At 51.5% G+C, this 27822-nt stretch overlaps 1 protein-coding gene across 4 annotated transcripts; it reads left to right on the top strand.

Annotated features, from left to right (window-relative positions):
* The first annotated feature begins 7126 nt into the window (after positions 1–7126).
* Positions 7127–27790, top strand: LOC136111502 (dynein axonemal heavy chain 9-like). 4 transcript variants are annotated; one of them, XM_071798651.1, is made up of 12 exons: positions 7127–7533; positions 13318–13514; positions 14168–14326; positions 15809–15939; positions 17572–17783; positions 17977–18210; positions 20724–20891; positions 22772–22888; positions 23613–23763; positions 24743–24856; positions 26684–26752; positions 27700–27790. In XM_071798651.1, the coding sequence occupies exons 1-11, from the start codon at positions 7186–7188 to the stop codon at positions 26713–26715; spliced, it is 1863 nt and encodes a 620-aa protein (XP_071654752.1). In that variant the 5' UTR covers positions 7127–7185; the 3' UTR covers positions 26716–26752; positions 27700–27790. The 4 variants fall into 4 exon arrangements, with proteins under 4 accessions (XP_071654752.1, XP_071654753.1, XP_071654751.1 ...); XM_071798652.1 differs by lacking the exon at positions 24743–24856; XM_071798650.1 differs by lacking the exons at positions 26684–26752; positions 27700–27790 and having other exon boundaries at positions 24743–26045.
* The last annotated feature ends 32 nt before the right edge of the window (positions 27791–27822 follow it).

Here is a 27822-nt window from a genome sequence, read left to right as displayed (position 1 = left end):
CAGCCTTCTGGCGTGTCAGCCACTCCTCCCACCTTAGTGTCATCAGCAAACTTGCCGATAGTACACTCAATTCCCTCGTCTAAATCATTAATGAATATATTGAATAATATTGGCCCCAGTACTGACCCCTGAGGCACTCCACTAGATACTGGCCTCCAACTGGACTCCGCACCATTGACCACCACTCTCTGGCTTCTCTCTTTAAGCCAGTTTGCAACCCACCTCACTACTCTGTTGTCGAGACCACACCTCCTCAATTTAGCTGTGAGGATGCTGTGAGGGACTGTGTCAAAGGCTTTACTGAAGTCAAAGTAGACCACATCCACCGCTCTGCCATCATCCATCCACCTTGGTACATTCTCATAAAAGGCTATGAGGTTGGTCAAGCATGACTTCCCCTTGGTAAAGCCGTGCTGACTGCCCCTAATGACCCTCTTATCCCTGATGTGCCTTGAGATGGCACCAAGGATAAGCTGTTCCATTACTTTCCCAGGGACAGAGGTGAGGCTGACCGGTCTATAATTACCCGGGTCCTCCTTCTTGCCCTTTTTGAAGAGTGGAGTGACATTTGCTTTCCTCCAATCCTCGGGCACCTCTCCCGTTTCCCAAGACTTGGCAAAAATGATGGAGAGCGGTCCAGCAATGACTTCAGCCAGCTCCCTCAGCACCCGCGGATGCATCCCATCTGGACCCATGGATTTATGGATGTCCAGACTACTTTATTGTTCCCTAACCCAGTCCTCATCGACTAAAGCAAACTCCTCCATTGACCTGGCTTCATCCGGGGTCTCAGGGGTACAGGGTTCCCCAGGACAGCCTCCAGCGGAGTAGACAGAGACAAAGAAGGCATTCAGCAATTCTGCCTTCTCTGTGTCTTCTGCCACCAGGGCACCCACCTCATTCATCAGTGGGCCTACATTGCCTCTGGTATTAGTTTTATCTGCTATGTATTTGAAAAGGTTCTTCTTGCTGTCCTTGACCCCTCTCGCCAGCTGTAATTCTAAGGAGGCCTTGGCTACCCTAGCTGCCCTCCTGCATCCTCTATCAGCAGCCTTATATTCCTCCCAAGTGGTCAGCCCCTGCTTCCATGACCTGTAAACTCGCCTCTTCTGCTTCAGCATACCCAACAGATCCCTATTGAACCACGCAGGCCTCCTGGCTCCCTTCCTCGACTTCCTACGTGTGGGGATGCTCTGATCCTGAGCATGGAAGAAGCAATCTCTGAATGCAATCCAGCTCTCTTGGGCCCCTTTTCCTTCAAGCAGTCTTGCCCATGGGATTTCCCCCAGCAATTGCTTGAAAAGGCCGAAATTAGCCCTGCCAAAGTCCAGGGTTGCAATTCTACTTGCTATTCTGTTCCTGCCACACGAGATGCTGAACTCCACCATCTCGTGGTCACTGCAACCCAGGCAGCCCTCGACCTTTACTGCTTCGACCAGACCCTCTTTGTTAGTGAGGATGAGATCCAGCAGTGCACCTCTCCTGGTCGGCTCCTCCACCATCTGCATGAGGAAGTTATCATCAATGCACTGGAGGAACCTCCTGGGCTGTGCTGGCTGGCTGAATGGTCCTTCCAGCAAACATCAGGGGAGTTAAAATCACCCACAACAACCAGGGCCTGTGACTGCGAGGCCACTCTCAGCTGCGCATAGAAGGCCTCATCAACTTCCTCAGCCTGATCTGGTGGCCTGTAATAGACACCTACAACAGTATCACCCCTGCCAGCCTGTCCCTTGATCCTGACCCATACACTCTCAACTCGTTCCTCGTCCGCTCCTGGGCAGAATTTAGTACATTGCAGTTGCTCTCTCACATAGAGAGCAGCTCCACCACCACTCCTGGTTGACCTGTGTTTCCTGCTGGCAGAATGTCTCACAGCCCCACTGAGGAGGGCAGGGGGTGGGAGATGGGAGCGCGTTTCAGTTTCCAGATCCCAGCACAGAGCCCAAACCATCCTGCCATTGAACTCTGGCATCCCACTTCCTGAGATGCAAAGCTGGTGGGCCTTCTGTGGACAATCATGTTAAAAGGCATCCTTCAAGTGTTTGTGTATTTGTCTAGGAATGTCAGTTTTTAAAGAAAAATGAAAGTTTACCAGGCTAATATTTAAATATCTGTAAAATAGCACTCTGCATCAGTGGTAGTCCCTCTGGCAATGATACCTAAATAGGTATTTGCACTATAAGGCTTCGTACCTCATCCACAAGCACACATCTAAGGGGTTCAGATGCAGGGTGGTCTGGCAAACGTCACCTTTGTGTCCCCAGGTGCACGGACACTGCTCATGTGCCTCTGCAGAGAGTGGCAGGAGCTGGGTCCCCTTCTCGGGACAGACTCCTTCCAGGAGAGACACAGACACAGGGGGAACTCATCAGGGCTTTACGGCATTTCACTCGGCATCAGTTTTGACACATTGGGTGCTGTCCTGTGACTGCCCTTTCTGCACAAATGGTCATACAAAGACAACCATTTAGTAAGACATGGCCATAAAGGGGCTGTTATGGACAAGAAAGCTCACCATGAACTCTGGAGAGAGAGAGGAGGTTCATAACAAGCACCATGAAGAACCAAGAAGCTCGAGGCCTCTTCTGAAGAGCGGGAGGCCTGAGCAGCCGTGCTTGGCCATGTGTAGGTGTGGGAGAGGGTCAGGGCCTGTCAGGGAGAAGCAATGAGATGGCTGATGGCTTTAGTGAACCCTTCCAGCCATGTCTGAGCCCAGAAAGGGAAAGCAGTTGATGTCTGCAGGTGGAGGAGGAATGGGAGGAAGATTTTCCTGGGAATGTGGAAGGAAGAAAGGCCTCTCTTGGGCTAATTATGTATGGCAGTGCCATTTGCATGCTGTGGGCATGGCTGTGCCTGGGAGATGGGGAATGGCTGCTGCTGGGGTGTTTGTGCTCAGCCATGGCCCATGAGCTGACCCTGCTCTGCTCCTCTCTTACACTGCCCACACTTGGATGGGCCTCAGGAATCATCCATGAGCCTGGTGGATCCATGAACCTCCTGGAGTGATGGGTATGGATCCAAATAGAGGATTCAAGCAAGTTTGGGACTGGGACATTGAGGTGATTGGTGACCATTGCCAGGTGTATGAAAGAAGCTGGATGAGTTGTGAGGAACTCACAGGCATTTGCAGCTCCACAGAAAACCAGAGCCTTGCACTTAAAACAACAGCACAGAAAACCCACCCCAAAACACAAAACACTCACACTGACCACAGGAAAAGCCTTGGAAAACACTGGAGAAAAATCTACCAGGTCCCAGGGGTCAGGGCTCAGCCATTCTGGTGATGAACCAGCATCAAGGGCTCACATGGCATCAGAGCCACCTCCACACGGCCCTCACCACCTGTAACCAGTGTCTCCAAGTCTTTCCTTCACCGGTCTCCAGGGACAGGGACCTGCACTGGTTGTTTCCTTCACAGCTGTGTCAGTGATGGCCCTTCGTGGGGTCCCAAACACCCTCAGAAACCTGGGGTTTGCTTCTGCCTTTCACTTCATGAGAGGTTTGTTCATTGTTTCAGTAGCTGCAGTTCAGGATCATGGCAGCAGAGGGCTCATTAACATCTGAAATGCTCTTACAAGGCAAGGCTCTGTGCATCTTTTTCCTAAAGGCTTCAAGTCTGTTGTTGATGATTAGGGAGATTTCAGAAATAGTAAAACAGAGAGCATTTCCATAATAAATAGCAATAAAGCTAAATTTCTTCTATTTCCTTCCATGCTCAGTTTTCATTTTCTGTAATGGTGTCTGAGTATCTGAGTTGCCTCAGGTCACCCTGACTTGAGCCCCATCCATTGCTGGGTTTTCTCCAGACTCCTGAGTTTAGGAATGAACTCCCAGGAGACCTTGCTGGTGAAGATGGGGGCAAAGAAGCCGTGAAGAACCTCAGTCCTGTCTGATTGTACTCTTACAAAGTTCAGCAGGAGGCCCACGTCTCTTATTTTAAGGAAACTGTGTAAGCTCGTCTTGCTGCCTTCATTCTCCCCTGCAGCTATGAAGTTCAGATCAGCTTTGGCATCATCTTTACATCGATGGACAAGGTTTCTGAATTCCTCCTCTGCAGCTTCCCCTGCTTCCACCTCCTGTGTGCTGCCTTTTTGTCCTGGAGCTCCATCAGTTCAGATGAGCAGCCTCACAAGATAAATGCTTCTTTTCATGGGTTCTCAAAGAAATCATTCTTGTGCTTGGAGCAGCCTGTCCTGTAAGGCTGCTCTGGTTTCCTGAGCTTCTTCACCTTTCAGGCCTGCTTCCACGTAACCACCTCATCTGCCATCCTCCAGTACGTCAAAGCCTTCTCTGGAGCCCACCAGCCTGTGCTCTGCTGCTGGCCTTCCTCCCTCCCCTCTGGTGACTGGGACCCCACTGTTTCCTGGTCACAACAGCCAAGGTGGACACTGACGTTCACATCCCTCACCAGCTCTTCCTTCTTGATCAGGAATAGATCCAGGTGAACATCACCCCTATTGGCCCACCAGGCAGACATGTTAAGAAGTCGGCCCAAGATCACCTCCTGGCCAGTGAGTGTCAGGGTCATTACAGTTCTCCATAGGAACCTGCTCATTGACTGGAGACATCCTAAGGTTGCTGACAGAAGATGTTTTCCATTTCTTCTCCACGGTCAAGTAATTTGTAACATCCAACTGGATGTACATGGCTAAGTCTTGGAACTGGGAGTGAGAGTGGCTGGGCACCTCACCTCACTGACTCCTGAGTCACCCATGTCAGGAAGACGTTGTCAATGAGCTCCAAAACCCTCCTTGTCCCCAGCCAGGAACCTGGGAGGTGTGGGACCATAGTCCTGCCCTTGGCCTTGCACAGCCCCACATCACACTGGCCAGGAAGGGCCCTGGGCAACGTGGGAGGGACAGGATCTGCCTTCCCAGGGCTGGGGGTCAGGGCTTGACCTTTGGTTAATGAAACACATCCAGGTTTACTCAGCATCAGAGAGACCTTTACTTTGCTTTTCCCGAACTGTCATCACTGCCTCCGGTTTTCTACTCTAACCAGATCCTGGAGACCGTTGCTCAGTAGTGTCCCTCAGTGAGACCCATTAACAATACCAGAAACTATGGAGTTTGAATCTGACTTTGATTTCTTGAGAAGTTTCTTCTTCTTCCCCTCAAGGTCTGATGTTCATGGACTCTACACCAAACCCACCAGAGGGGTCATTAAAGCGCCTTGGGCTGCTCCTGTGCTGCTGATCTGGGCTGGGCTCCTGGGACAGAGGGAGCTCCTGGCAAGCGGCAGCGCTGCAGAGAGACAGCTCTGCCCAGGAGCAGCTCCTCTGCACACGCAGCAGGGCTGAGGGCTCTGCCTGGGGATCTCAGGGAGATGAGCAAGGCAGAGAGAGATTAAAGGTGGTCAGGACTGGGAGGATGACTGAGAGCTCACTGGAGGAGAAACCTTTGCAGCCCTTGCCATGGTAAGTCTCTGGGTGCAGGGCAATGCAGCTGTAGCTCCTGGAGGCATCTCCTAAAACTGGTACAGGCACAGCTGGTGGGATCTGTAAGGAGGGGGCTCTTGTCAGGCAGTGTTGAACAGCTGTGAAGCCGGGTGAGCACCCAGGGGTGCCCAGGGCTGTCCTGCAGAGCAGGGTCCCTGCACCCCAGGGCTGTGCCAGGGCAGGGACTCCGCCGCCTGCCAGGGTCAGCGCTCAGCCTGCCCGGGAGATCCCATGGCAGCAGCTGTGGGGGGAAGGAGCGACACCAGGCAGGGCAGGCAGGGACCTTGTGGGGTTGGAGGGTGCTGTGTGGGTCAAGGCTGCTCAGAGCTCCAGATCAACCCCACGGACATGGCAGAGAGTCCTTCTGAACAAGGACATCAAGACAGCAACAGCTGCAAGGGAAGGAGTCTGTGCTTTCAGTTTTCCACTCTTGGTTGTCTGGGTGTGCAGTGGGAGATGGGGATTTATTTCTCTCTTTGGAGAAGACACTGAGACCCCAGTTCTCGTTAGGACTTGTCTGAGCTGCTCCTGAGCCCCTGCACACACAGAGCTGCCCCTGGGCAGTGCCAGGAGGTGTGAGCAGGGCAGAGCTGAGCACACAGCGGATGGGACGGGGTCTGTGACACGGACAGGGAGCAGACCCAGGGACAGAGACACAGCTGCAGGCAGCACAGCCATGGGCAGGAAGAGTTAACTGCTACCAGAAATGCTGGGGACAGGATTTAGGAACCTCTCTCACATCCCCTGCAGTGCAGACACATTTCCCAGTGCAACCCCTGATCTCCTCTCCTCTCCATCAGAGCCTCTGCCCCGAAGCCATGGGGTCCAGGTCCTGAGTCTCCACCTCAGCAGCTGGACCTCCAGGGGAAGGGTTCCTGGAACGTGAAACACAAAAAAGGTGCTAAAAGTACTTGCTCTACAGTGTCATTTCATGAGTGGCAGCAGCACAGTCGGGTAAGGAGAAGGTTCCACAGCATGCCCGTCTGCCTTTCTGTCCTTGCTTTATTTCTCAGAAGCACTGCAGTGTTCTTCCCTGTTTCTCCACCTGTTCCTGGAGCTCTTGCTCTCTGGGGTTGGGGTGGGACATGCAGCTGAAATATTCCCATGGTATGCATGGTCTTAGGAGCAAAGCACCGTGACTCAGCCTAAGTAGATCTGCCGCTTATTCTTTTGTACTGCCAGCAGATTGTGGAAGTAGAGTATAAAACCCATCCTTATGGAGAGATCTTTGCATTTTAGGCTTAGTCTAAGTAAGTGGGACCGGCGGGCAAGGACTGAACCGAACGGCGGGGCGGTTGGTCCTACGCAGGGACAGGATCTGGACGCGACCGAGCGAGCCTCTCGCGGGTGGCTGCGGGACAGCGTACGCGACTCTACGAGTCGAGATTTTCGACCCTCGCGATCCGTGCACACGCTCGGCGAGTCCGTGTCTGGAGTTTCGGGGCTCGCGCGTGGCGTGGGGATGCGGGTTTCGTGGCGGTGTTTTTTTTTTTTTTGGTGGGGGTTTATTTCGGCAGGGGCGGCGGGGTCGTGGTGGTGTCGTCGTGCCCCCCACCCGCACCTGCCGCCGCCGCCGCCGTATAATTTCACTTCGTCTTCCGGCTCAGACTGCACGGCGAGCACAAACACCCCCCGCCCCGCCCGCACCCCAAAGCGCGGTCTCTCCCGCCCTCGCCTTGCCCCCCGCCCCCTCCGGCCCACCCGCGGGAAGGGCCGGAGGGGGTCGGCAACTGCGCGCGCCGCGCATGCGCGCTCTCCCCGCCGCCCGGCAACCGGCCCCCTGCCCCCCGCCAGGTGCCCAACGGTCAGTCGCTCGGAGTCAAGCCCGTCGGGCGGGCGGTCGCGGGGAGGCCAGCGCGGGAGCGTCTTGCCGATCGGCCGAGGAACCCCGCGCGCGGGTAGGCAGGGAGGCAGGCGGGCCGGGACGGGGAGACGGGGACGGGGACGCGGTGTCTCTGTGCCTCCCCGGGGGGAGGCAAAGCCGCTGGCGGGGTCGGTTTCTTCTTCAGCCCGCGGCCGGGGCGGGCAGCGGGCCGAGGGACCGAGCGAGCGAGCCACCGAGGAAGAAGCGCGGGAGGCGGCAGCACGGGCAGGTGAGGGGGTTAGGCCTCCGACAGCGGGGCTGAGAAACCGCGGGACGCCCGCGTGCCCCCCCCCCCGCCCCGTCCACCCCCCCCCGCCCTCCGTCCACCCCCCCCCGCCGTCCACCCCCGTCCACCCCGGGCACGGAGCCGGCAGGGACGCCCCGGCTTCCCGGGGGGGAGGCGAACTCGCTGGCGAAAGGCCGGGGCGGGGGGTGGGGAGGAACTCTGGGCGGGGATGGGCGGCCGGGCTCGCTGCGGCGGACTGGGGCGGGCAGGCGGTGGTTGGGGCCGGGGAAGGCCGCCGCCTGTGCTCTCATTGCCCCTCCTGGTACAGTGTTATTTGGAGCACAGAGTTTAGGGGATGGACAGTGAGCAATGAACGGTTATAGAGTTGAAAAGAAAAATGACCCTATCTAAAGGACAGTCTCTCCCAGGATGTGAGTCTCTGCAGTGCAGCCCTTTGCTAATTGCAAGGCAGAGAGCAGATGATTCAGTAAGTGGGGTTTATGGATCACAAATAGACATTAGTAGAAAAGATGCCCTGGGAAGGTTCAACATATATGGAGGTACAAATGCCTGGGTAGAATGGATCAAATATATGGTGCAAAGCCTAAACGAGCAATTGCTATGCCTGTGCAGCAGGAAGGCCTGTGGCCCAAGTGGTACCCTTCCCTCTGGGGTGGAGCGAAGATTGACAGGGGATGGAGTGCGTCTTAGCCTTATGCCAAGACTCTACGGCATGGAGAAATAAGTCGTGTCATACTCTCTCCCTACTGTTTCCAGCTTTGCAGGGAAAAATATCAAAATCCCCCTGGCATTTTCAGGAATAATTGGAAATCATACTGCCTGTCTCTCACGACGCGGCAGGAATGATACCAAGTTCCTAGGAACATGAGTAGGTGTGCAGAGACACGGGAAGTTGGTCCTCATATGTCCTCAAATGCTTCTTGAGTGGATCTTTGGTGGTACTGTGGGAAGATGACACTTCATTCCATTTTATCCCCCACTGGGAAGGTACCTGTGACGTCGTACAATTGGAAATTCCTTTTACCCTGGCATTTGAACACTGTGATCCATCAGGGCAACAGAAAAAGGAGTTGAGGGCTTTCCTCTGATGACAGGGTTTATTTCAATTAGATTGGGGTCCCCAGAGGAGTCCCCAAGGAACACAAAGCAAGAAGTCAAGTTAGCTGCGGGTTCTGAGTCCTTTTTGTTTTGGTAGGTAACTACAAACAAGAATGTAGACGGGATAAATAACATTTATTTATAAGTTATACTAGACAAGCAGTTAAATGAATCACCAAGCAATTAGATGCTACTAGTAGAATGGCATGGGAAAATAACATGGTCCCAGATAGGATGTTGGCAGAAAAAGGTGATATATGTCTAACCACAGCTTCAGCAGAAGAATTGGCTGAGAATTCAGGTGTAGATAGTCCACTCATGGGATTGTTAGAATCTTGGTTTGGAATATTGAGAGAAATTACTTCTTTAATCGAAGTAACAGAAGCACTGATTTCTATAGCGTGCTACATCATTGCGTGTCTGCGAGGACTTGTTCAACACCTTATTGGACAGCTCTATCAAAGCAAGTGCCTTTAGGGCCACTGCCATGCTCAGATAAAATGATCCTGCTAAAAGAAGGGGGGTGGTGCTGGCAGTGTGGGACAACAGCCTGTGTGCTTCAGGGTGGGGGCAGCGGCTGGTTCTGTAGTTAACAAAACAAGAAAAAGGCCCCTCCCGTCATGGGGTTGAAGTTTCTTCTGTCCAGGTTTTCATTAGTGTTGCCCCCATATCTACCAAAAATTCTACTTGTTTGTTCTTTTGGGTTTCTTCTTCCCAATGCGGGAAGCACCACCCAGGCTGGTCCCCCAGAAGGACCAAAAGGTGACTGTGAAAAACAGAGTTTTCCAGGTTGCGCCCGGGTTACCCTCCGTGGTGTTTCGCAGGCTTTCTTCACTCTAGAATGGCGAATCCAGGCATTCTGTTCTCTGATATTGGTAGCAGTCAGGGGGTCTTGAAATGGACCTTCCTGTTATGGTTTCAAAGTTTTCTGCAAAAGACTTCACATACTCGTCAGTAAAATGTGGCCCTCAATCAGAGGATCTAACAGCTGGGCCTCCAAGCCTTGGTATTATTTTGTGTATCAGTGTTGTAGTCACCTCCTAAGCTTTTGCTGTCCTGGTAGGGAACGCTTCTGGCCAACCTGAAAAAACATCAGTTAATACCAACAAATATCGGTACCCCCCTTTTCCTGGGAGTTCTGAACAATCAGTTTGCCATTGTGGTCCAGGCCCATTCCCTTTCCCCATTTGACCCATTTCTAGCTTGGGCATATTTTTGGGATTAGTCTGGAGGCAAAGATCACACCGCTGTCACCTCTTCCACAGTGACAGACAAATCTCTAGCTCCTGTCTCCCTAATCAAATGTTTGCGTAGTGGTTCTAGTCCCCAAGGCCCCTTCTTCTGCTCTTCCCTTCCTAAAGGCCAAACCAGGTGGGAGAAAGCCCCACTGTGTTTGCTTTTTCAGGAGAAAAATAAGTGCTAAAAAGCCACTTTGGGGGTGCCCAGGTGGATCCAGTGGTATCCAGACCCCCCCCAGAGGGAGCATCCCCCAGCACCCCCAAGTCCTTCGCAGGGCTGCTCTCAGGCCCTCCATCCCCAGCTTGTGTTGATAGCCGTGGTTGCCCGGGGCAGCTGCGTCTCCCAGGCGAGCTGGGTCCCGCCCCGGCCCGCCCCCGGCTCCTCGCAGTGTCCCTTCCCCCGGGCAACGCGGCTCTTCCCCGCCAACACCCGCCGGTGCCGGCCGGATGGAGCAGGCGGTGGAGCCGGTGCCCGGCGCCGAGCGGCTGTGCCGGTGCGCGGCGCGGGGGCTGGGGGTGCCGGCGGAGCGCTGGGAGCGCTGGGCAGGCGGGGAGGCGGCGGGGCCGCTGCTGCGGAGCTTCCTGGCGGGGCCGGCGGGGCCGGCGCTGCTGCTCTGGCGGGGCCCGGCCGGGGAGCTGGAGCTGGGGCCGCCCCCGCCGCCCCCCGCCGCCCGCCGCAAGGGGCTGTTCTTCCTGCGGGCCCCCGGCGCCGGCCCCGGGGAGCTGCTCTGCGGGGACCTGCCCGCCGATGCCCTGCGGCACTTTGCCGCCCTCGTGGAGGAGGTGAGGATGAGGGGCCACGGGGGCAGGCTCAACATGAGGAGAAATTTGTTTGCTGGGAGATGGCAGAGCCTGGCCCAGGCTGCCCAGGGCGGGTGTGGAGTCTCCTTCTCTGAGACATTGAAACCCGCCTGGACCCACCTGTGTGATCTGCTCTGTGACCCTGCGTGAGCAGGGCTTGGACTGGGGGATCTGCAGAGATCCCTTCAACCTAACCAGGCTGGGATCCTGTGAGGCCTGGGCAGCCCCGGAGGTGCAGAGGGAGCCCTGGCACCCATGAGTACCGGGTGCCCCTCGCACATGGCAGCGGGGAAGGTGTCCCCTCCTACAGACAGGCTCCTTGGCCTCCCTCCCTTCTCTGCTGATGCACTTGTACCCTTAACTCTGCCCTTTGCAGTACCGTGGACGGCTTTAGAACTCATATAAACCACCTGAATGCTGATCCACATCAGCTCTGTCTATCAGTGGGGTCCTTGTGGGACTGATGTACCCACAGGTGCTGGAGGGGACATCTGCAGGTCACCTACTCCAAACCCCTGCTCAAGCAGGGCCATCCAGAGCCAGTTGCCCAGGGCCATGTCCAGGTAGCTCTTCATTATCTCTAAGGATGGAGACTTCACAACCTCTTTGAGCAACCTGGGCCAGTGCTCGATTACTCTCATAGTGAAAAAGTGTTTTGTGATGTTCAGGAGCCTCCTGTAGCTCAGTGTCGGGTTATCTCAGGTGGGCTGATGTTTTCTTAAAGAGATCGTCAAGAGGTTCGAGTGCTTTTGCTTTGCTGTGTTATTAGCCTGAACTAGACAATGTTGTTTCGGTTTATTCCTGATGGCTCCTCACCTGGAGAAGTCTCAGGAATGAGGCTGTAATGGGAAAGCAGAGGAGCTGCTGGATTTGAGAAGCTCTGATCATGATGTTTGGTATATTAAGATGGTGACTGATAGATTGGATTCCCAAGAGCAGGCTGCCAGACTGGTTATCCTGGTTTTGTGAGAAAACACATTATTTATACGGGGAGCTTTTGTTTTGATGAGCCCCGTGGTCTTGCGAAGTCTGCACAAACAGTGGTTTTGCATCACGGCTGGCCAATAGCATTGCAAGCACCGTCTGCTATGGGTAGATGGTGGGGTAGGAACACTTTGGCAGATCCTGTTAAATCCTGTTTTCTGAATGCCTTTGGGAGCCGGGATTGTGCGTCCCAGCTGCGTGTTTGCAGGCTTTGCTCTCCCCTGTGCAGACATGCAGTATTTCTGCAGGGAGCAGATTGTGCCTGGTTTTCATCCTATTTTCCTCTCAAGCTTCACTTGAAGGCAAAAGCAGCGGTGGTGCTGGGTCAGGCAGATGGGGTGGGTCTGCGTGAAGGTGAAAAAGGTCTTGAATTTCCTGGGGTTGGGGTCGTGTGTTCCTCTGCCCACACTTTGTCTTTATTCAGTGAGGGGTCACAGCTGGTGACCTTGTCCACTTGTTGCTTCACTCCTGCGGTGCCGAAGGGAACACACCTGCTCTGTGGGCTGGGGCTTCATCCTGAGTCCAGTTATCATTGTAACAGTCAGAAAGAAAATGAACGGCTATCATTTGCCTGGTTACAACATCACTGGCATTAGCAGTCCACATGCTTTAAGTAATAGAGACACATCTTGCTAATAATGCAGCTAAAACTGCTGAAGGTGAACTCGTCAGCACCTGCCCGTGTGTTCCCTGGGGTTGTGCTCCCCCTTCCCACAGCTCCCTGGGCACGAAGGTGGCTGGTCGGGTCTTCTTCGGGTCTACAGAGCCAGCCACAGTTCCAAAGAGTCTTCAGCATCCTGGGACAGCACCATGGAGGTGCTGAGCTGCTTTATTCCGTTTCAATTTTATGTCCATTTGCAGCTATTTTTATGCCTTTAGTCACCTCCCCCCCCTCCCCTACCCCCACCCTGAGTCCAGTAACACAAAGGGCTGTTGTTTGTCACTAGGGACAACCTGGCTTTGTTAGGCTGTTGCCACAGGCTGGTCCCAGTGCAGAGCCAGCCAGGATAGGTGACAGACACGGTGTTGCTGTCACAGCTCAAACAAGCCAAAAGCAGCTCAAATCTGGGCAAACCCCGACCAGCCCCACAACCCCATGCTGCCGGGTCAGTAAAAGTGCTGATAAAGGCAAAGCTCCTGTTTGGTGGGCTGCAGCTGGGACCTGGGGGACCCTCACCACCAGTGTATCCCAGGGGGTACCAGCAGACCTTCCCTTGCAGCACACTGAGCTCAGCCCAGCCCTGGCAGGCTCAAAGGGCAGCCTGACGGCTGTGCCCATGGGCAGGGACATGGGGACCAAGCACCGGGGACAGTTGTGAGGGCAAGGGACAGCAGCCCATGGGGCCATCTCCAGTTGCGGGCTTGAAAGGCTGGGAGAGCCTGGGGATGGGGCTGCTCACTTTGCCTACTGGCTTCCACCCTCCTTGGCTGCTTGGATTTGGGGAAAAGGGTGTTCTGCTGTATAAAGTGGGCCTGTAGAGATGCCCATTCATCATCAGCTGCCTCTATTTCACATGGGAACTGCTTGAGACAGCAATGAATATGGGTCTCCAGGCTTGGCCAAGCACAGACCTCAGAGCCTGGTGGCCCGTCCGTCTCCTGCTGCACTTTTTTCTCCATTGGTCTTCCGTGACTCCCACTGTAGGTGATCGTGCCCATCCTAACGAACAAGAAGAACCATCAGGGCTGGCCACAAGTGGTGTCACAAGACATCGTGCGTCATGTCCACAACCTCAAAAGTACCATTTTCACAGTTGTTGGCCAAGTAGACGGCAAGACCTTGCTGCCTCTCCCAGCTGGCTCAGAGGGAATTGAGGACATTGATCTGGAAAATGAGAAATCGTGAGTACCACCCCAAAATAACAGGTTCTGGAAGGTCCAGAGAAGCAGATGCGTTTGTACATCAAGTTGTCATCGTGTCTGGGCTGCGTGCGTGCCCCTGTGGAACCCCAGGAGATGTGTGGGTGCAGTGGAATGAATCACTCCTCAGACAGGACGTGGTGCGGGTGGGATTTTGTGAGAAGTTACTGCTTCCAAGGCAGTGGGGTGACCTGTCCTCAGCTTCCCAGCCCACTTGGTGGTGTTTCTTGCTGAATTAAGTGAGTTAATGACTGCAGGGATGTAGAATATTTTGAGGGAGAATGGTATGGGGAGAGAGAATCTTGCTGGATGTGTGAGTCTCCAGGTCAGATCCTGAACCTGAATGGATCTGATGTGACAATGACTGGCTGTGCAGAGAGGTGGCGACTGGCTCTTCATTTCCACCATTCACTTTATGAACAGTGTTGTTGCCCACACTGCTGCAGACATTCAGCCATTTTCTCCAGAGTGTAATTCCTATATTAAACCAGTGACAAAATCTTATGGGGTTTGATTGTTTTGTGGTTTTGAAATGTGAAACCCTGTAAAATCCAGCTGCCCACACGGCCATTGGAAGGAGATCCAACTGAGCAATGCACATCAACAAAGTTAATCACGTACTCTGTTTACTACAGCATGGAACGGATAGATAAATCTCTGGTGTATGCCATGGAGTCGGCCATCATAGACTGGAGCCACCAGATCCAGGAGGCACTGAAGAAAGAGTCTTCAGAGCCTCTCCTGCAAGGCAGCAATCCGAACCCGAAGGTGGAGCTGGAGTTCTGGAAGAACAGGTACCCAGAGCAGCCTGGCCAGTGCATGGTGCCCTGTGGTGCTGGTTTTGTGTAGAGGGAGAGTGCTGGTGGTGGGGCTGCTAATTCCATGAGTTGAGAAGAACAGGCCACTTGGGGTTCATGTAGGCTTCAACTAAGGAAAGTTGCTCCCGCACAGAAAATCATCATGATCTGCAAAGTGCCTGGGAGGTCACTGGGCAGCTGGCTGTGTTTTAACTTAGCCCCACCACAGGGGCTACACCTCAAGGGACTTTTTTCAGAAATGCCCTTTACAGGATCCCAGGCTGGTTGGGCTGAAGGGCCCTCTGCAGATCCCCCAGTCCAAGCCCTGCTCACGCAGGGTCACAGAGCAGATCACACAGGTGGGTCCACGCGGGTTCGAATGTCTCAGAGAAGGAGACTCCACACCCGCTCTGGGCACTCTTTCGTCACTGTTCACTAGGAGCCATCCACAGGAGTAATTGCTGATGGACACCTGCTGGGGGCTGTCTGGAAATGGTGCATCTCAGCTGGCTGCTGTTCATCTGTCAGGGCCAGAGGGGCTTTAGATGCTCAGGAGCCTGGGAGTGGTATTTCCTCCTGCCCTTTGAAAACCTTTGTGCTGTACTGGTTCAGGCTGACTCGGGGCAAAGCCCTGCTGGCTGGAGAGCTGTTGCTAATGCCTGCAGAAACACGATGGCTTTTTTTCAGCGATGTTCTGTCAGTAGCAGAGCTGCTGTCATGCTGAACTCAGCACTTTCTGTCCTGTAGGGTTTGTCTGTGCCTCATGCAGCTTTCTCCCATTTCCACAGTCCATGTGTAGCTGGAGGAAGCCCTGAATCAGGCCCAGGGGAAACAGATGATGTTGGGGGACAGCTGATGGCCCAGTGTAGGTGGGTAACATGGCCACCAGCATCCTGGTGTGCATCAAGAACAGTGTGGCCAGCAGGCCCAGGGCAATGACTGTCCCACTGTACTCAGCGCTGGGGAAGCCAAACCTCAAATCAGTTTTGGGCCCCTCAGGCCAAGAAAGACCTTGAGGTAGTGGAGTGAGTTGAGAGAAGGGAATAGAGCTGGTGAGGGGCTGGAGCACAAGTGTGATGGGAGCGGCTGAGGGACCTGGGGGGTTCAGCTGGAGAACAGGAGCTGAGGGGAGACCTTCTGATCTCTGAACTGCCTGAAAGGAGCTTGGAGCCAGGGGGGGTCGGGCTCTGCTCCCCAGGAACAAGCGCCAGGATGAGAGGAAACGGCCTCAAGTTGCGCCAGGGGTGGCTGAGGTTGGATATTAGGAAACATTTCTTCCCAGAAGGGGTTGTGAAGCATTGGAACAGGCTGCCCAGGGCAGTGGTGGAGTCACCATTCCTGGAGGGGTTGAACAGTCACAGAGATGACATTCTCAGGGACATGGGGCAGTGCCAGGGGTTAGGTTATGGTTGGACTCGATGATCTTGAGGGTCTCTTCCAACCAACTGATTCTGTGATTCTGTGTCTCGGTTGCTGTAGGTGTGATGACCTGGAATGCATTTACAACCAGCTGACAACGAGGAAGGTCAGGAACATGATGGAGCTGCTGGAGAGAGTTGAGAGCAGCTACATCCCAGCCTTCAAAACCATGCTAATGGATGTTGAGGCAGGTGAGATGCTGGGGCAACTTTACCACAGTGCTGGCTTCTGGCCTTTCTTCATGGCCTGGTGTGACTGATTTCAAGCCAAATCTTTCTAGTTTGTGAATTGAGACTGGGCTGCTTGTGCTTGAGTCTAGGCTTTTGTTTCCAGGCTGGGACAAGCTCCATCGCTGGTCTGTTGAGCCAGACTCTTGCCCAAGTTCAGGGTGAATGGGTTTGGGAATTTATTCTGCTGTAATAAAGTGTTTGCATTACTCTAACAGGACTCACCTCAACTTCCACCAGCTCCTCTGGTGTTATTATGCAGGAATGGGAGTTCAGACTAAGAGGACAGATCTTGTACCTAAGACTGCTTTGTTAGAGCGCTGCTTCTCAGGCTTTGGCCACTGCAGCCCGAATTTCCTTGCTTTGCTTTGCTTAGGGGAGTTGAGCGCAGCCCAAGGAAATATTGCAAATCCCTGTCTGTAGTGAAAAACAGTGTAGTCCTGCTGGTCTGTCCCTGCAGAGCAACACAGCTGGACATCCATGTCCAACCCAGCTGCTCTCTGGCACAATGAAACCATCTAGACTGTGTTAGCTGTGCACGTGCTGGCAGAAAACACTGTTCTTCACCACTTCACGTGCAAACATTGAATCTCTTAAGGATCTGTGTCACACTCTGCATTGTGCAGTTTAAATGGGCTGGAGAAACACCCCTTATATAAGGAGCCAAGGGTTCATTGTTAAACTAATTAATACTTTAAGGGTTTAATCAAAATACAACAAATATTTGGTTTTAATCCGGCTACAGCGATACTAACCCTAATTGGATAATTTGGACTATAATTGTTAATTTCCATTACAGCGCAGTTCAGATTTGTGTGCACCTGCTTTTAAGTCTCTGTCCCTTTCCCTGGCATTGTACTGGTGTGGCTGCTGTTGGTGGATTTGCTGGGAGGGTGATGCTGATAGTGGGAGTCTCTTCTTCCTTGGTCTTGGGCCTTAGGGGTTATTTTTGCATGCATTCAAGCACTTCTGTCACTTCTTGTTGGTCCACAGGTTTAATTGCACAACGATCTGGTTTTATTAATGCTTGCGCTCTGGGGTAATTCTTCAGGGTAAAACCACACAGCTGTACAGAGCTAAGCTAAAGCTTTCGACGAGTCAGACATCAGTTGCTTTACTGTTGACAGGTTTTCTATTACAGTCAGGACTAGTGGGGCCGTCGTCATCTGCCCACTGGACAAGGAGTTGCTTGAGCCAAAACTGAGCTAAAAAGGGCTCAGGCCAAGGCTGTACAGCCTGTCGTGCTGTACAGCAAGGCCATGGCTCACAGCCATGGCAGCACTGTATTTTTGGTGCTGTTGGGCAAATTCCGTGTGACTTTTTAGCAGTTGTGGACTCAGGCTCTCCACGAAGCCCTGTCCCAGCTCCCTGTCCCCTGCCATCACATCAGCTTATTTCTGTTCTGGTTACTGCCGCAGGTGAGTGATGTTCACGAGTGAGTGACCTGCAGCACACAGGTGGCTGAGGGTGCTCAGTGCTTGTCAGGACAGTTTCTTTTCCCAGGCACTTTTCCATGTGGTGAGGCCAGCACCTAGCTGGGAACCCAGCACACCGCAGCTGGGTGGTTCTTACCGCTTCTCACGTCTCTCAACACAGCTTTGACTGAAGCTCAGGACGTTCACCTGCACCTGACACCCCTCAAGCGCCGCTTGGAAGACGTAGAGAGGGTTGAGTTCAGCGAGGTGAAGCCTTTCCTGCTCCCCCTGCTCCACGTGGTGTGTTTGATCTGGGTCACCTCCAAGCACTACAACATGCCCGTGCGGATAGTGGTGCTGCTCCAGGAGATCTGCAACCTTCTCATTGAGCAGGTCTGTGGCTGTGATGCCTGTGTTTGCAGTCCCCTGTGTCCCCTCTCCCCTTCTTCCTATTGTCCTTCCCTGGAAAAGTGATTCTTTAGGCAACATTTAACTTAATAAACAGGTTCAAATGTGTTCAACACAAGAAGTCCTTGTTTTCCATGATGGCAGAAGTGACCTCTCAGGTGTGATTTTGCTCTTCCAGGCCCTGGTGTACCTGTCTCCAGAAGACCTTCTGAAAGGGGACATGGAGGAGAGCCTGGGCAAGGTGCGAATGGTGCTCGGTATCCTGAACATGTTCAAAGAGGCATTTGAGGAGAGAAGGGAAAAACTGCACATGTATTATGAACCAGGCCAAGAAGTGAGGGAGTGGGACTTCAGCTCCACGATGGTGTTTGCGAGGCTGGACACCTTCCTGAAGAGACTGGAGATGGTGGAGGTGAGACTCTGGTCTTGAAAAACATTGCAAACCGTCAGGAGAACTCTGTAGCCAGGAGATCACTTGCTGGCATCTTTCCTTTCTATAGCTTCACCTGATACCAGGGAATGGGGCCACTCTTTTGCTGTTAGGTCTCCTGTTACAGCGAGTCTAAGACTGTGTTTTACTATGTCCTGCTCAGTGCATATGTAAGCTGGTCAGGTTGATAGGTGTGTTTTTTGCTCTCAGGAGTCCCGTTGGACTCCTTGCTCCTGTTGGGGCAAGAAAAGGAGGATTACTGGAGGTGTGGTTTGCACAGCTGTAAATAAAGCAATGTAATCTCCCAGGTCTCCTGGTGCCATCAGAGACAGATTTAGGTTATGGTTGGACTCAATGATCTTAAGGGTCTCTTGCAACTGAAATGGTTCTATGATTCTATGACACCCTAGAGCTGGGTCCTGCCTGTCTTGGAGAGGCCAGATGGCAGGATCCCCTTGGCTGTGCCACGTGGGCCTGGGGAGGAGCAGGGACACGTTCCTCACCAGGTTGTCCCTTCGCATCCTCATAGTCCATCAAACTGGGGTGCTGTGGCTCAGGGGTGTCCCTGTTTGCCAGATCTGTCACCTGAGGCAGGGACATTGGGGTGTCATCCCTGAGCTCCCAGTGTGGCCAAGGGCTCCTTGAGCCACAGGAGATGTTCTGCAGAGAGCAGGTCTGAGTGTGAATGTGGGAGCTCCCTATGCTCTCCTTACCACATGGCTGTGTCTGGAGACCACAGACATACAGACACCATATGTACCTGTTATACAGACACTGTATATACCTCTTATACAGATACTGTATGTACCTCTTGTACAGACATTGCATGTACCTGTTATCTCTCACGTGGCTAACCACACACATTCATCTGCTCTCCACACACATCCCAAATGAATTTCTTTGTTGATTGTTGCTGCGTTCTCAGTGTGTAGGGTTGGATGGCCAGTGTACAGGTTGCTGGTGTTTGCAGTTTTACTGCTTTAAATGTGCCATATACTTTTATGTGTTCCTTAATTAACTATGTTGAAAACTGTCATGACTGGTGCCTATTTTAAAAGTATTCATAATGATGGTTTCCAGTAGGGTTTGATGTGAAATAAACCAAATTATGCTGGTCAGTGTAGAGAGGAATATAAATAGACACAGGAATAACTGCAGGTTATCATGAGGACAGTGTTGGTGACAGGTTTACTGGGACCCTGTAAAGGCTCTGGGGCACTGACTGCTGGGATTCCATGGATGCCATGGGCACACTGTGGATATGGGCTGCAGACAAAAGCCAGTGGGGAGGTTTTGAGCTGGGGCACTGTGCGTTTTGACCAGTGTCTGTTTCCTCCTTCCGTGGCTGTCCCACACTCCAGGGACAGTAGAAGCTGCAGTATCTGGAGTCAGAGGGAGAGCCTGCGGAGTGAGCTGTAAAACAATAATTAAAAGCATAGTGCACACCAGCCTGTTAATGAGGAAAACTGCTGCATCTCTCTCCGTCTCAATTTCCCCTCATCACTTCATTTCAAGCAACCTTGCAAGACAAAGCAAGGGACAACTGGTATTTCCACATTATTTTTTTGCCTTACTAGGTATTTGTTCAAGCGGATGTGCTGGTGTGTCGAAGTGAATATGAATGCATATGTGCATTTGTTTTCGAATTTTCATAAAAGCTGCAGTTACACTGGTGCATGGGTAGCCCATGAGCACGTGAAGAGGGAAGGATCCCTTTCCTTCGGTTCGTTGCACTGTTTCATATTACGTGTCTGTGGTAAAACCTGCTGCCCTGCTCGGGTGGCCCCAGGACAAGTGCAAGCAGAGAGTGGCCACCAGTACATTCCTGTGCACATTTCTCCTGGTCCTCTGAGACAATGGATGTTCAACCAGCCCTTACTTGGCCCTACCTAGGGAGACAGATGAGGTGGGATGGCAGCAGAGCTGCCCAGTGCTGCCACCACCACTGGGGGAGCGGGACATTTTCCCAAGAGGTGACACTGCCAGGCTGCAGAGGATGGGAAGGGAAGGGAAGGGAAGGACCCGTGTGCCACCTCAGCAGAGAGGGCCAGCGGGGCAGGTGCTGCAACACCCACTTGGACACGTGGAGGTTTGACTGCGCAGGAGCTTTGGACAGTTTGGGTACCTGTAAATATTAGAAATCTGTCCTTGGTTAATACCTATAAAATTGGGATTCTTAGCTATGCTGGATGACATATAAGAGTCTCATATCCTGCTTTGGATCTGTCCTTTAAATACACTTAAAAGCGATTTTACAGTTGTCATGGTATTTCTAGTGGCTGCAGCAGGTCTCACTGGGCAGGGACGTGTTATGAGCAGCCACTGATGCTCAGGACAGGCAGATCAGGCTCCCCCCTTCCCATCCCTGCCACCCAGCCTGAGCACCAGCGCTGTGCTTGGGAAGGTCCCTCAGCAAGTGCAACTCTGTCGTGACAACTGTTGTCATCTTCTTTTGTCAACATCATGACCTGTGTCTCCCTCCGTTGACTTTGAAGGATCTCCTGGCAACTTCCTTGGACTTGATGAAGCTGGAGAAATTTGAATTCAGTGGGATTAAAGGGAAGACCCTGGGCCAGCAGGTCCTGGACATGTATGAGGAATTCCAGGAGGCATACAAGGTGTTTTCAGAGCGAACCTATGACTGTCTTGACCTGACCAACACGGTAGGTGGGACCAGTTTGCGGGAACATCAGGAACATGTGCATGTTTCCAAAGCAGCAGTTTCCTGCTATCTTCTTCCCAGCTCTTTCCTCCTTTCGTTATGATCTGATCTGGTACTGGAGGGAACAGGGAGCCGCTGGCCTTTCCTGCAGAGATTTGGGACTTCTTGCACGTCTATATCTAACATATCTTGCTAGATCAGCACCTTAGATCAGTGCAGCTGGGAAACTGGGATTTCCATGAGTTATGCACAAGCTTTTGCTGTACATGGTGCTTGCTGAGGTATAAGAGCTATACCAACACCCACATCTCTTTGCTTTCCTGCTCTTGGTATTTACCATGTTTCCCCAAAAATAAGACCTACCCCAAAAACAAGCTATAGCATGATTTTTCAGGATGCTTGAAATATGAACCCTATTCAAAAAATTAGCCCTAGTTACAGTTCATAAAAAAGTCAATTTAAATAGGGTCCAGGCAGCTATACATGTAAAAAAGTAAGCATCTTTTGCAGCAAAAATTAATATAAGACTCTGTCTTAGTTTTGGAAAAACAAGGTAGTTTGCCTGATGAGGGCCAACTCAGATCATCTCTGGGATGTGTTCGCTCCTGCCTAGATGAACACATGGCATCTGGGGCTCTCAGAATTCAAGGATGCTCTATTTTATTATCAGTAGTGCTTTAATTAAAGGAATATTCCCAGCCCTCTGGGACCTGCCTGGTGTGGGGATGGGTGGCTCGTGCTTTGCTTCCTGCAGCTCCCAGTACATCTCTGCAGGGGGTGGCACGTCCCCAGTGTTTCTTGCTGGAAAGCTGCTTGCTCCATAGCACCCCTCCTTCAGCAGGGCAGGCACAGAGGAGAGGTGACAGTGGCTCTGCAGGAGGTGGCTTGGGTTTGGTGACCCCATGGCCATTTGTGTGACTCTGAGTCATGTTTGTTCTTTCAGTGCTCTAGTTTTGCACCCTCTGCCACTGCTGGAGCCGTTTTTTTTAGCTAAAACATGGCATCTGGATCTGCTGGAGCTCAGCAGTAGCAATAGTAAAAGCTATTTCCTTGCACTTTGTCCTTTGGAAAAGAGACACATGACCTCATTTTTAGTGGTTTTGTCCAAGCTAGAACAGAAGGACTGTCACGGACTGTCAAGTTCAGTCTTTGATTTGGACTCTTTTACGTGTAGGAAAACAAATATAGATGTTACTCTTGAAGTTCAAAGGATTTATTACAATTGAAGCAAGAAAAGCAGTGCAAGAAGATGATGGAAATTACAGAAACCCAGTACTGTTGAGTTTGAAAAGGACCTCTGGAGATCACCCAGTCCACCTTCCCTGCTCAAAGCAGGCTCAGCCAGAGCAGGACTGTGACTGGTCAGGTGAAATATCTCCAAGATGACCTATGTCCAAGTGTGGAGACTCCACAGCCTCTCTGGGCAACCTGTGCGAGTGTTTTGAAACTGCCTCACTCACAACCAGCTCACCATGGAACCACAGGCTTGTTTTGACTTGAAAGTAGGTTGGATTTGGGACTCAGCAGGTGCATCCGTGGGTTTTCTGGATGATGGTGTGGTCTTCAGGCCAAGTGGTGGGGGAGAGGGTGTGGAAATAGTCCATCTTGCCTGTAGGCTGAAGATAGTGCCATGTGGGCTGTGGAAAGCCCTCAGGACCAAAGGGTCCCTCCCAGAGAAAGGGCCAACATCTCAGCCATGGGACAGCACAGAAATGTTCTCAAGCTTCGTGAGGACTTTGCCACGTTGCGATGGCTGAAGATTGGCCAGAGGAGTGGCTTAGTTCACGGTGAATAAGAGAGGGCATCTCTGGATCGAGGAGTTACAGGTACCTTCCTAGTGCCATCTTGCAGCCTCACAGCTTGTGTTTTGCCTTTGTGCAGGACTTTGAGCAGGATGCCTTTGGTTTCCAGCAGAAAGTAGAAGACATGGACCGTCGGCTGGGCACCATTTTCATCCAGGCTTTTGATGACGCCTCCAACTTGGACCACGCCTTCAAGGTTTGTTTATCGCTCCCTTGCTCTTCCCTAGAAGGGAAATCAGGGCACCCGGCTCGGTGAGAATCACGCTGAGGAGACCAGGCAGTGCTGGAGCCACAGGCACATGGGGCTGGTGTTTGCTGGTGGGACAGTGGGACTTGTAGCTTTTGGGCTGCTCTTGGTTTGGGATGCTCAGGCTGGTGGGTCCCTCACAAAGCTTTTGGATGCCAGGAGATATATTTGTGTCTCTCTCTGCAAGTTGGGGGAAATCATGCTTTTTCTAGGATTTCCTGGTGAGAATTGATATTGTTAGTATCAATTTGTTAATATTATTAATACATGGATCTGTTTCAGTTTTGGAAACAGGTTTTCTAGAAACAAAGCTGGTTTATTTATCAATTAATCTATCTTGCAGAAATAATAAATGGTATTTTTTTAAAAAAATCAATATAAGCATTTGTAGAAAAGCCTTTAGCAAGTGACAGTGTTTATCTTTGTAAGTTTTTTGAAAAAAATAGAAAATCTTGAAGCATTTGAAGAACAACAGTTGGAATGTGGTCCAACCCCAGAGAAAGTCTGAGAGGCCCCGTAACAAAGGGAGCAAATTTCCTTTTTCCAAAGTGCCCATCGGTGCGGACAGTATTGAAGCCTCTGGGCTGGGGAGGAAGGTCCCAGCTGATCTCTCTGCAGGAGTCGGGGTTGTAAATTTTTCCCCTCTTCTTTTCCTGCGTGTTCACCCCAACAGCTGCTGGACATGTTCGGGAGCCTTTTGGAGCGACCGGCAGTCGCTGCAGATGCTGCTGGCAAATACTCCGTCCTCATCAGCATGTTCAGCAGGGCCCTGGACCACGCCAGGCTGATCTACTCCCGGCACATCCAGGCAGAGCTGAAGCTCGGTAGGTAGAACGTGCTGAGTAACATGGGTTTTACAGGGAGTTTGATTGAGATTAATTTGGGGGGGAAATGATTTATTTTTCTAAGGAACCCAAAACTTTACAAATTGCAGATGTTTTCAGCCTCTGTAGCTCCTAGTGGCAATGGAAATGCCTGGGAAAGCTCTGTTCTTAGTATTAAAGCAAATAATTGGTTAGGAGTAAAAATACCCTTTTTCAAATGTGTATGCATGATATGTGACTGGGAATGGAGACACATGCTGAGCTTTTCTCCCAGCGAGGCTGTGACAGGAGGTTTCTCTCCACATTTGTGTGCTGCCTCCAACACCCCATGGGACCTGCAAACCCACTCATGTGCTCCTCAGAATGAATTTATTTTGTTTCCCTTACAATGCTTAAAATGCAAAGTATGCGAGTGGGACTTTGTAACCAAGGGTTTAATCAGCCTTTTCCAAGTTTATTATTCCCCGTGACTGTTGGCACAGGGGGGAATGGGTGGATTTCTATCAGATTATGAGGATTCAAGTGTGTCATTTTGAACAATAACCTATTTACTTGCCTCAGAAAGATCATACTGGAACGAGACAAGTCCTGGACTGGAGAGAATCATGGAGAGAATCATTTGCTGTGAATTTGTGGTTATTGTTCTGTGGCTGTTAGATAAGGCGGACAGAAGTAACTCCTGGTCAGAAATCCCTATGTCAGTGTTTGTGAGGGGCGGGGAATGTGTCCCAGGCAAGGGACACCTCACATCAGCTCAGGTTTGGACATAGTCTGGGCTTCTCGTTCGATCTCAGCTCCTTATTCAAGATCCAGAGGCACTTGCCTTGGTCACAGACCTACATCAGTGTGGCAGATGTTGGATTTAAGGAAGGAAGCTGGGAAATCAGAGCAGTTTTCTGCAAATGAGGTTCTGTTGTTGCATCTTTGGGGTTACAAGTGCAGTGTTCAGTCAAATGCTGTTCCAATGTGCCCTCCCCAGGATCCCCCCTGTGCACAAGAACATGCCGCCGGTGGCTGGAGCGCTGCGCTGGGCGCAGGAGCTGCGAGCGCGAATCCAGGTGCCGTTTGATCACTTCAGGCACATCCCACATCTGTGCGTGTCTGTTCCAGCTAAGTTGCTTTATGACCACCTTGCTATCTTCTCTGTAATCAATCTGATTTTCTTTCTGTGGTGAACATTATCCCATGGTTATAGCTGAAATAATTCTTAGTCGAAGAGGTGTGAAGTGGTTGCACTGGTGCTTTTCAGCTTCCTTGTGATCATTATTTTTTTTAAGAAACTCATTAACTGGATTTGTTTTGAAGCGATTAAGAGGCACAGTGGGCTATTCAGCTTTCAGACATAGTTCCCGGGTTGCAATTGAAAGAGGTATCAGAACCTTTCCTGCTGCAATCCCACTCAGCATGTTCTCCAGGACCTCCTCAGCTGCAAGTCCTGGTTCTGGCATCATCCAAACTGTGAATAGCAGAGAAGTGCTGGGCTGGACTCAGCTGAGATGGGTCGATGGAGCTGGGTTTGCATGTTGGGGAGCAGACGAGCATTTTGTTGGGCAGAAGAAAACTTTCTCAGCGTTAAACAAAGGAGCCATCTCCCAAGATCAAGGAAAGAAACCAATGCTGGTATATTTATCACCCAAATGCTTGTTATAACGGATGGTGTCAGGGAAGTATGGCCTCATACTCACAGCTGGCACCACCTGAGACAACATTTAAGAGCTCTGTAAGCAAGGCAGTGTTGGACTTATGACAACTGAGGATGTTCTAGGGACTGCACCTGGTAGCTCACAGGAATGGCTTCACGTGTGCTGGTCAGGATTCTGTGTAAATGGATCCACTTTTTTAATGTACTTGACCAAAATAACTTGACCGTCACTGTACCATGTTTGTAACCTTCTCTCACTGTATCTTGCCATTAAGTGTCTTTAAGTGCACAGTTATTCTGCAGCAGCAAAGACATTGGTGCAATGAAACAAACTCTTTGGCTGTTCCCAGCACAGAGCCCAAGTTATCATGTCTGATTTGAACCTAAATGGCAAATTTTTGTCCACCATGAAGGACCCAGATCTGCATTTCACACTGATTTTCTGTCCTCTGTTTAGAGTAGTTAATAACATGCTCTGCAACGGTGGTGACATGATGCTGTTGAAAGGGAAAAAGGATTAAAAAGGAGAAACAAAAGTGGTTTTGCTGGGATTTACTTGGATTTGCTCAGAGGACTTGTTTACTTCCAGCAGGTTTCTCAGCACTTGCCCAGCGGTGACTGCTCAGGCGCTCCTTTTTTCCAGCTTTTGGTTAAGTTAATTCAAGTTTTGTCAATATGTCCTCCAAAATCAACAACCATCTTGAGGAAAACTTGGATATTGTAGATGAAACAGTGGGGAAAAGACAGCATGATAAGAATTCCTCTGGCCTGCTGTTCCCTGGGCTGTACAGCCCTGGCAGCGTGGCCAGGGCTCTGCCTCCCGCACTCTGGGACACCTTTGCTCTTCGGTTTGAGGGGCATGAATTGGGCACCGCCAAGAGCTTCATCTGCCGGGAGCCACACTCTGCTTCTTTCTGTGCCTCTTTGACCTCAGAAAGTGGTGGCTGGTGAGCAGAGGTTGCCCTGCTCTGTGCAAACACCGGAGCATTGAGTATGTTACGGAGACCAGTGTTCCTCCAGCAGCTCTGGGCCCTTGTTCTTCCCCCAGGACGTGGTTCTCATTTGCCAGTTGCCATGCAAACACCCGCAAAAGGGCGCACTGGGGCTTGGAGAGCTTTTGTGCAGTGAAATGGTTTTGGGCGATATGGTGGGGTTGGAATGTAAGATCCCCAGCCAGGCTCTGCCTGCAAGGTGGTGGGTGGTTTTGGGAAGGGGTAAATAGAGACTGCAGCCTCACAGGGCTAAATGTAACGCTGAGCTTGTCTGTTGTGCCACCAGCTGCTTGGACTCTGCTGAAGGAAGAAGGGTGATAGAGAAGTATGAAGAAATGATCCAGCTGCTCGACAGGTAAGTGGTGGCTCAGGCATGACTGTAACTATATGAAAAAAAGCCAAACCTTATAGAATCATAGAATTGTTTTGGTTGGAAGAGACCCTCATGTCCATCCATTAACACAACCCTGGCACTGCCCCGTGTCCCTGAGAACCTCGTCTCCACGTCTGTCCACCCCTCCAGGGATGATGACTCCACCACTGCCCTCGCAGCCTGTTCCAATGCCCGACAGCCCTTTGGGGAAGAAATGTTTCCTAATATCCAGTCTGAACCTCCCCTGGTGCAACTTGAGGCCATTTCCTTCTCCTTCTCTAAACCACCTTTCAGCACATTTGCAAGCCCAGGGCCTGAGAATGTCTCTTTCTAAGCCAGAAGGAATTTTGTGATGAGAGAGGAGGAGGAATCCTTTGCTACACACCACAGTCTTTCTGTGATATCTTGAAATGAGAAGTTTGCATGGGAGGGACAGGGGCTGTGCAGCCCAGCAGAAATGTTGGAACGAGATTCTTTTGGATGTAGGAGATGCTGTGGTAGAAAACCTGAGCTGACCAGAAGTCTCAATCCACTTGTGCCCATTCACAGTGTACTTACCGTGGCTGTAATGTGTGTATTCCACAAGTGGGAGTGGGATTCGTTGCACCTCACTTAATGTCTTAATGTTTGATGCTAAAACTGAACTGATTGCTCTGAGCTTTTGAATGTTTGTCCCCAAATTTGAATCCTCTGCTAAGAATGGTACTTGGGGGATCTTTGTTTTCCTGACTTGATGCTGTCACTGGTTTTCAGGTGTTTGTCTTTGAAGCCAAGATCTTTATGGAGGTGGTGTGGGTGGGTTTTAAATATTCCTTGATGTTCTTCAGCCCGCAGAAGTGGACTTGGCTTTTATTTGGTTCTATGTCTTGGTGTGCGGGCTTGGCAGCTACGTGGTGGATGTTTTAATTTGTTTGTTTGTTTTTCGGCAGGTATCAGGAGAAGCTCTATGCAGACTGGTCCCAGACAGTCTCTGAAAAATCACAGTACAACCTTACTCAACCGCTTATCCGGCGAGATCCAGAAACCAAACTGATCACAGTTAATTTTGATCC

The sequence above is a fragment of the Patagioenas fasciata genome, chromosome 24 (genome assembly GCF_037038585.1).
Source record: "Patagioenas fasciata isolate bPatFas1 chromosome 24, bPatFas1.hap1, whole genome shotgun sequence".
In the NCBI taxonomy this organism is placed as follows: domain Eukaryota; kingdom Metazoa; phylum Chordata; class Aves; order Columbiformes; family Columbidae; genus Patagioenas; species Patagioenas fasciata.
This window is presented reverse-complemented; position numbering and strand designations above follow the sequence as displayed.